Genomic DNA, 9,803 nt, shown 5'->3' on the forward strand with positions numbered 1-9,803 from the left:
ATGACCAAAGCACTATTTCCTTTGCCTTTGTCAATGTTCTTCCTGTTCACTTCCTCTGTGAGCAAGTTGCCTTCTACATTGGCACTTGTAAGACCTTCTGGCGCGACAAAATTACTTAACGCTGTACGAAAAGTATCGCAATTGTCTAGCAAAGTGATTAAGAGAAACATAGCCTTCACTGAATCTGGAAAGACTATCTCCTTTGTTGTTAACTGGATGAAAATTGTGTGAAATTCATTGAGATGATTTGACATGGTTGTCCCTTCCTTCATCTTCAAATCCACCAATTTCTTGAGCCAGTAAATCTGAGAAGCAGCACTTTGTTTCTCGTACATACCACATAGCTTTTGCCATATGCCATACGTTGTAGTCTCTTCAACTACGTTGAAGTAAACATTTTCTGCCAGTGTCAGCATGATTGTGGAACATGCTACCTCGTCAAGCTCTTCCCACTCATCTTTAGCCATACCTTCTGGTCTCTCCCCTTTGAGCTTCAGTGGCTTCACTTGTTTTTTCTGCACCAAAACCTACCAAATCTGCTTCTTCCAGAATGGAAAGTTTGTGCCATCCATCTTCTTTATGTTGTAACATGTTAACTTCATATGGATAAGTCCAAAGTGGATGCCATTTGGAGATGGCCTTCTCCCAAAAATCTAAAAGAGCTTCAATTTTTCTTGGGATTTGTAGGTTTTTAACAAAGTTTATTCAAACCTTATGCTCATATTTTTGTTCCTACGACAGACCAAGTGAAAGCCAATGGGAAGAACTTTTATTGTGAAGAAACTCAAGAGCAAAGCTTTGATGGTCTCAAGGCGCATTAGCTACAACTACTTTTCTAGCTATTGTGGACCCTATCAAATTGTTTGTGCTAGAAATAGATGCTTGTAATCATGCTATAGGAACAGTTATTTGGCATGAGGGAAGGCCAATTGCATTTAAAAGCAATAAACTTGATCATACACAACATAATTATTTTTCTTACAATAGAGAAGTTTATGCAATAGTGTCTACTTTGAAAACATGGAAAATTTATTTGTATAGGGCTCAATTCATATTGTGTTTGACCATGATGAAAGTATAAAATGGTTTAGATTTTTCATGAGTATGATGCTAAGCTCCAATATCATAAAGGATGATACAATGTGGTAACTTATACTCTTAGTCGTATGCATGAGACCAACTCTCTTCTCTTTACTGAGCTTTGAAGTGAGTTTTTGGAATCTTTAAAGGGAAAATATGAATAAGATGAAACATACTCCAAAGTGTGGAGCCATGTGAAAATGAGGGATCCTTCTCACTCCACTCGTGGTAGTGTGTCTTTTTTTCTCCACGCCTAGTTCTCCTCTTTGAGTGATGAGCTGCAGAGTTGGATAAATTTTTCCATAGATAATGGGTACCTATTCCACAAGGAAAGAGTTTGTGTATCAACAGACGTAGACATTTGGGGCTAAATTATTTATGAATGTCATAAAAATCCTAGTGCAGAGCACCCAAGCATAAGGAAAATGTACACACTCGTACGATGATAGTTTTACTGGCCACGTTTATATGCATATGTTCAAGACTATGTCTTGGATTGCCAAAAAAGTTAAGTTAATAAAGCGGAGCACCTGAAAGTAGAGGTCTCTTGCATCCATTGGAGATTCCCAATTGTAAATGGGAAAGTATCTCTATGGATTTTATAATGGTTTTACCAACCATTGTACGAGATTATGACTCTATATGAGTGATAGTAGATCGATTGACTTTTGCAAATTTATTTGAACCAAGTCCACAACTAAAACTCCGGAGTTAGAAAATTTATTTGTTGACAATTTGTATACAGACTATATAGGTTGCCCAGCAATATTGTGAGTGATCGTGATCCCAAGTTTAACAGTCACTTCTACATGGTTGTATTTAAACAATTGGGCACACAACTCAAAATCAATATTGTAGATCATCCAAAGATGGCTGGTTAGATTGAACGTGTTAATCAAGTGCTAGAGGATATGCTAAGAGCATAACGCTAGCAAAAATTAATGTTGTTGGAAAGATTCTCTCTCTATTCTGGAATTTTCTTATATAATAGGCAAAAGCATGTGAGGATTGGTTTTAGTCCTTTCATGCTTATGTGTGGTTTTCAACTTAGATCACTAGTTTTATGGTAGGTTTGGCAAAATTGAGAGACTTCAACAAATCAAGGATTCTCTCCAAGATCACATGGATATGCTAAAACTTTCTCTTCAAAACATTCGACAAGCACATGATAGATGCGAAATGTATGTTGATATAATACGTCCACAAAGTAACCTTTGGGGAGGGGGAAGAGGTATTTTTGAGTGTGCAAAAACATTCAAAAATTTCAAAACTATGCCAAAACTTAAATTTTCTCTAAGATATCGTGGGCCTTTTAAGATACTCGAGCAACTTGGAGATATGTCTTACAAACTCTCTTTACCTGTGCACTCTCATATTCATCCCATTTTTCATGTGAGTCATTTACGTAAAGTGCTTGCATAGGGATGACAATGTCATTGACCAACAAATTTTGGTCTCTAACCTAGCTGCATGAACGTAAGTGCATTCTCGCCTATCATGATTTATGTACCCGATATCATGTGCGTCATCAAGTATTAGTCAAGTGGATACAAAGACCTGAAGTGCTACTTGGGAAAACATTGGTGTTCTTAACAAGAAATTTCCATGTATTGTTTTTTATGACAAAAACACTTCTCCAAGGGGTGAATAATGGCTGGCCAAGGATCTGAAGACCATGGATCTAGTCTGAACCGTAGCTCGGGGGTTGCCTATAAAAGGGTAAGAGGCTGGAAGGAGAGACAGGTTTTCGAAACCCAGGCCTCATAATTCTAGTTGATAATCTTACATAAATCTTCCCAGTGATGGCTCAATCCTCACTTCATAAGTTTGTTATGCTCAATTTTCTTAATTCCTACCTTTTGGAAGAACTACAAAACCTCTTATTACAAAAATAGAGATGTCTTCAAGCCTTTAATTTCATTTTTAGCCTACAAACCTCGAAATTCTTTTTTATCCATCAAAAGCGTCAAACCCTCCATAGAATGAATTCCTACATGTGGCTAAATCGTGTATATTCTTCACATGGGAACCCCATATATTTTCATTTGCAGCTCAATCCAAACCCAACACTTTTTCAAAAATTTATCCCTATTTCTATTTTTTAATTCTTTTATTGTTTGCAAAGGTTTTTGCTTCCTTCTTTTGTTTCTCGTTTTTTTTAATTCCTAACCTTGAATAAAGTTTGCAACATTGGCAAAAACTTTCATACTCAATGCAATTTTCATGAGTTGAAACCTCATGAGAAATATCTATGAAACACTTTATTTGGGGACACAAACTTTGTATTGCTAACTTTGTACAAGATTTTCAAACTCTAGATGGAGATGAGGTGTTTGTTATAGTAAGTTCTCCATAGGAATGGTGTTACATTGTGGAACGTAAACCACAAAGTGGCAAATGCTACACCAATGAGGCCTCCGACAACCACTTGCAAGATTGTATGGTAGCCCTCTCTTACTCTTAGCCAAGCCTGAGAACATCAAGGATGAAGTAAACAACCTACCATATTTTTGTCGTTATTAAAGGTACTATATATTTCATGTCTATTATTTACTAGTATTGAAATCTAATGTAGTTGTGTAGTGTTCACATTTTGCCCCAAAAAAAATTTTAAAAATCACGTGCCTTTTTTTAAAAACAATCAAGGTTAGATATTGACCATTTATGGAAAATATGGCAATTACCATGCACACCATAAATGATTACTTCATTAATGATTTAAAGCATTAGTGCTAGCTTTTGTGATATTTTTTATCTATGCCATAGAAAAGAACTAAATAATAAAGCTGCTGACACTTTAGATTGAGGTTATGATTAAGTTAGGGCTTAAGTATATCTTAGAGCTTTATCATAGCACATAAATAAGCTAAGATTTAATTTTAGGGGAGATTTGGTGTCACAGGTGTTGCGTTTGAGGGTTGAATCCCTTACCTTGAAGTCACTCAAACTAACCGCATGACCTACCCCATTTTGTGCACTAGCCTCTATTTTCATTTGCATCATAACCATGAACACTACAAATTTTTGCTAGATGACCAACAAGACAACCTCTCCCTTTAGTATCATACTATCAACAATTTTTCTAGGTGCCCGACAAGACTAGACTATCCCTTTAGTATAAGAGAAGTAAAAATTTTGGTACTTTCCCGAAAACCCAAAAATGCAGTTATCTTCTAAAAGCGAAATTTTCACTTATTTTTTACCATAAATCATTATCCCACAATATAATATATATGTATATGTGCACACACACATTATTTCTTTTAAAGAAAACTTTCATGCTTTTATCATCAAAACTCTAATGCACACATGCATTTTTTGGGTGCAACTGTTTTGTGGGAGTTTACCATGTAAGTGAGTAAAAGTGCGAGTAATCCAGATTTGCAATAAACATTCGTACTCCATGGTAACATGGAAGCAAAACCTGAAGCAATGAGACAAATCAATCAAACTTTAACAAGGGATTTGTGACAAACAAGAATAATGCTTACCGGTAAAGAAAAAATAGGCACCCAAGAACGCGATGCTTTGAGCATGGGAGGATGGCATGCCCAAATTTTTGTTGTCCCCTTGTTTGTGATGACAAACATTCTTGAATCTTGCTGGTCTAGGTTGCTTTACCACTTGTTTAAGCCACTTAGAAAATAAATGATTGATGCAAGCACCCAATAATCCCCACAATTCCATGTTACAACTTGATTGAGTTCTAGCTTGCAACCAAATAGCAGTTAGCCAAAGTGTCGACAATAGGATTTGTCCCTGCACTCACAAAAACTTGCTTAATTCACTTGAAAAACCTACATTGTGATTTTTCTCTTTTAACACTAGTTTGGTAACCTAATAGGACATAAAAGTGTCATTTTAGGGTTCTGGAAAAAATCAAATACTCGTATCATATGTATGTGTGTATTTGTAGACATTCTTACTTAAGCTTATACATGAGGTAAACAAACATGTAGACAATTAGCCTATCTTTTCCGTAAACATCAATGTGTTCTTGAGTGAAGTCTGTGGTTGTTGTAGGCCCAACAATTTTCTTTTGAACATAAAATTAAGTACATAATAGGTGCGTTTTTTGTATTTTGTTGACCTGTCATCAATGTTTCTATGTGTACACCCATTATTATCTTTATAAATGCTTCCACTTTACGCACTTCGATGCTTTAATTTCATGTTCAAGCATAAAAAGCATCAAAACATGTCTTTCCAAGACAATTTGGAACACACATATGAAGTACAAAAACTACACAAATAAAAAAATTGTCTTTGACAATGTGGCCTTCTATATGGCATATAAACCTATCAAGTTAGCAGCAAGTTGAAATTGCACACTTATATTTAGACTAAGCTTGAAATGTACCATGTTTGTTTAGTGAAATTTAGCAATTTGAAGACAACATAGTATTAACTCAAATGATGAGTCCGATTCTGGTAAGATGGAAAATCACTCCCACCTTTGTGTTGTTTGCTATTTAGGGTATTAGGTGCCCCAAAAATCAAGGAAGAAAAATTATATAGTAAGAACTACATAAATACACTTCACATTGCCTTTTGATTAGAAATAAACTTCCAAAATATTAATCAAAATGTGAATTTTACTAGCAAATAAGCATTGAGAATTTTTCATAAAATGGGCCATAACTTCCAATACACAAGCTTTCCATTTTATAAAAGCACAAAAATGCCTTTAGAACTACCTATGCTAGCCATGTAGACTTTAGAGGTCACTAAGTTGTATTTTAGGGTGATCTAATACCAATTTCATGAAAATTGACCAAAAACAACGCAAATGTTTTTGCTCAAGTTAGGTTGAAAAGTATAATTCAAACCCAACTCTAAAGGTGAAATCACTAGCCCCAAAAAACTCCGAGTTTTCTCAAGTCATAAGCTAGCCTTGTGGATATAGAGCACTTTAGAACCTCCTTGGCATCTCAAGCAATAATTCTAGGAAGTTGATGAATTAAGGACATTAAAGTGTCTTGCTACCCCCTCTAGTCTTAATTAGACAAAGCTAGACATTAATCAGTGCATTGAACACATTTGTTTGATGTGGTAAAGTATTCAAGCCCTTAGCTGGATAAAAAGAGTAAAGAATTTGGTGCATCTCTTTTAATGTATATGGGTGTGCACACACTCACATGCGTTTGCTTATGATGTTGGTACATATGTAGTCTTCTCCAAGCAAAGTCAAGCTTTAGAAGGTTGACTTATCCTACAAGAGACATTTTGTGGGACTTCTCCACCTAATCTAAATGTGCCCCACCAAGAAATTGAAGAAATTTCAATAGTGATAAGGCAAGGTTTTGTTGATTGCACACACATCTTTGAGCTCCCCATTGTGCTAAGAGTACTCATAGTATTAAAGTTAACAACCTTAAATATGTGTCAACAAACTTAATTTCACATTTGGCTTATTACTTGCATATTACACTCGAGATATGATTTTGATATTCTATGTTCAACTCCCCATTCATATGTTTGTGAATCTACTACAACTTGAAATGATTTCTAAAAGATGAATTAATGAGTCCAGACTTGACATAATCTACTCAAGCTTGTATAGCAACACCCTGATGTAAAATTTCGACAATCAATGTTGTAAAAAAAATCTTAAACTCAGTTTCATTTGACCCTCTTTAAATGCATGTTTTTGTTCTTTTGTTTATTCATTTTCCTAAATAATGAAATGTTATCTACATCATACTCAATCACTATTCACCATGGGAGGCGCTTACTTCGTGATTGCTCACTAATCAACCAAAAACTCCCTAATTTGAAGGAAAGTGAAATGTTTCCTCTTACTCAAAGCTTGATTGACATCAAACTAAGTGACACCCTCCATGATTGGCAGTCAATGTCTAATCCCCAAGCATAATGCTTCATCATGAGTAAGAAAGCTTACTTGGTGCCCAATTCATTCAACATTGGGAGGCTATGCCACCTATTTGTGCCTTTGGTAGATTGTCTTAGAATGTAATGTCGTCCACTCGTAGAAAGCCGCGTGTGTAGGAAAGGCAAAATGAAAGATATACTCTTGAAGGATATCCAAATTCTCATCTTAGCACCCATGTAAGCAGACATATTGGGGAAGAGTGACACATAGACCCTTTCCCTATCTAAACATTGAAGGGTCAATCTAGCTCTCTAGCTATGGGCTACCTTTCTCTCACATGTTGCTTGACATCCCTTGGCAAAAGCAAACATCGTGCATGGATGATCAAAAAGCCTTTGATACTTTGATGCCACATCATTGGCTTATTAAAGGAACATAATAAGGATTATGAACGTGTGCACCCATATTTGCTGGAAACAAACAAGTGATGATATAAAATGGCATACCCAATATTTGGTAAAGACGCTTTGCACACATTTGAGAGTAAGTCTCTCTCTCTCTCTCTCTCTCTCTCTCTCTCTCTCTCTCTCTCTCTCTCTCTCTCTCTCTCTAAAAGTTGAGTTGTTGTAAACATGCATGTGCATTGTGCTGATACAAGAACATCAAAGCTTATAAGCCATTGATATTGGATATATTTGTAGTCAACAAAGATTGCCTTATATGTATTGATTTGTGTCTACAATGATTTGTGTCAAATTTTGAGAGCTCAAAAATCAAATCATTCATCTTTTTGTTGTATGGAGAATCGCGTGTATCATCAATGCTCATCATGATTTAAAGACGAATGGGGATACACGATGGGTTGATAGAAACCAAGTTAAAGTCCAAGCATTACCACTTGGGATATTAGGCTTGAAAAAATTGATTACTTGAGCAAAGCAAGAAATGCACGTCATCAAAATCAACACTATGCCAAGTGCAAGACATGTCTTAGATGAAGACTTCTCTTAAATATCCCTACACTTTTTTGTTTTGTGTTGGGAGTGACTCGAATGTTGCTAGGAATCAAGCCTGCTCACCCATGAGAGCACTTTTCCACTACGCTTCAAAACTTATGCACTCTTTCACAAATACATCACCCAAATTTGTATTGAAGGGGGACAATAGACGAAGCAAAGTTTGGCATGGTATAACATGCCTTGGAGTGGAAGAGAGACATCTATACAATCTACTTTTCGGTTTTTTAACCCTTGGGATAGTTGATGGCCTCATTTATGAGGCATTTAAATGATGCTTGGTGTCAGAATGCCCCCGTAATGTCTTCACCTTGTTTTAATGCAATCCAAGAGGCGTATATAGTACCATATCTTGAACTCAAGACCTAGTGATTAAGAGGGGACACTATATTATATCATACTTAATTTAACAAGCGGCATGCACAGCATTCCCCTAAAATTGCTAGAAGATGCAAATTCAAGTGTCACTCAAGAGAAGTCAACGTATTCTCCTACTATTTCAATAAATGGCAACAAAGCAATGTATTTCCCTTTCAAGACATTGCCAACAAACCCTAGATGGCTTTAATGTACAGACAACACACTTATATGTGAAGATACTAATCAAAACATGGTATTGAAAATACATATCAAATGTGGAGAAGGGCAAAGAGTAGGGGAGCTGAGCTTACACTGCTGTTGATCAGTCTGTGGAAGCTGTCGAGAGACAGAGTCCGGCTAGAAGGAGGGTCGATGTGTGCAGCTCCGGCGGGTGCTGCTGCTGCTGATGTTGATGCTGATGCTGATGCTGCTTGCAAGGGAAGTCGAAGATGGTGGGCATCGGGCATGTGAGGCTGTGGAGAAGGGGGCCAGAGCAAAGCGCAGGACCGGCGCGATGTCGAAGAAGATGCAGAGAAGAGGAGCCTGCAGCTCAAAATGGAGGCTCCAAGCCGGCTGCGCTCTTCACTTTTCGCAAGAGAAAGCGGGGCTCTTGTGAGTAACGCCGCTCCCCTGCTGCCCATCGTCGACTTCGACTCCGACTCGTCGGCTTCGAGTCTTGTTGTCAAGTGCTACCGAATCAAAACACAGCCTCCCCCTTTTAGATTCCAACACACACACACACACACACACACACACACACACACACACACACACACACACAAAAACAAAAATGAGAAAAAAAATTGAACGTGTCCTCCACAATTTGGCCTCCCCCAAGTCAACCACCCTTCACACCCTTATTACAAGTTCTACCACACATTGCTGTTATTGTTGACCTCTACACAAGCAAGAGCCCTCCCTCTAGGCCCCAATTAGTCCTACCCCACATTATTATTGAGCTTTTTCTTGTTCCTTTCCTAGGAACATGTCCCCTTCATGGTTGCAATGACCGTTTTAGGAACATGTCCCCTTCGTGGTTGCAATGACCATGCTGGAACATGTCCCCTTCAAGGTTGCAATGTGCATCCCTTTCCACTTGATGCAAGAAAAGGCATTTTTTTCTCCGATACTTTGAAAACCTCCAAGCAGACCAAAATGCATGTGTAGCATGCGCACGTGCGTGCGTGCACACATAGACATCATTCATGTCTAGGTTGTATGTGTTTGTTATGGATGCATGTTGCCCATTTATCAAGAGCAAAGATTGATTATATGCAAGGTAAAAGGTCGTTTGAAGGAGGACAAAGCACGTTTCCAACCTTAAGCAAATCAAAAGAGTTCATTGGGCACCTATTAAGCTTGTATGTGACAAAAAAACAAAAGTCTAGTCAAACATAGAGTAACATGCTACCTACATACACATTGAGTTGGTGTCGAGTTCGTCCACAGTCATTCAAGTACCATTATGGTGTACTTACTTGATACTAAAGTTAATTGACCAAAATTATGCTAGT

At 37.3% G+C, this 9,803-nt stretch overlaps 1 protein-coding gene across 1 annotated transcript; it reads right to left on the reverse strand.

Annotated features, from left to right (window-relative positions):
• Nucleotides 1-3,374: 3,374 nt before the first annotated feature.
• On the reverse strand, nucleotides 3,375-9,044 carry LOC147443385 (uncharacterized). The gene is made up of 4 exons (XM_086529858.1): nucleotides 8,601-9,044; nucleotides 4,572-4,839; nucleotides 4,428-4,504; nucleotides 3,375-3,550 (listed from the first exon to the last, which is right to left on the reverse strand). The coding sequence occupies exons 1-4, from the start codon at nucleotides 8,928-8,930 to the stop codon at nucleotides 3,395-3,397; spliced, it is 831 nt and encodes a 276-aa protein (XP_086385984.1). The 5' UTR covers nucleotides 8,931-9,044; the 3' UTR covers nucleotides 3,375-3,394.
• Between the last annotated feature and the right edge of the window lie 759 nt (nucleotides 9,045-9,803).

This window comes from Adiantum capillus-veneris, chromosome 14 (assembly GCF_014529385.1).
Source record: "Adiantum capillus-veneris isolate H3 chromosome 14, ASM1452938v2, whole genome shotgun sequence".
NCBI lineage: Eukaryota > Viridiplantae > Streptophyta > Polypodiopsida > Polypodiales > Pteridaceae > Adiantum > Adiantum capillus-veneris.

What these genes read in the sequence shown, in the direction of transcription:
- LOC147443385 (XM_086529858.1), bottom strand. Translation starts at nt 8,930, where the DNA reads ATGGGCAGCAGGGGAGCGGCGTTACTCACAAGAGCCCCGCTTTCTCTT. An exon ending in TGCCTATTTTTTCTTTACCG is followed by an intron (nt 4,505 to 4,571) that starts GTAAGCATTATT and finishes TCATTGCTTCAG; the next exon opens with GTTTTGCTTCCATGTTACCA. An exon ending in CACTTTTACTCACTTACATG is followed by an intron (nt 3,551 to 4,427) that starts GTAAACTCCCAC and finishes TGATGTTCTCAG; the next exon opens with GCTTGGCTAAGAGTAAGAGA.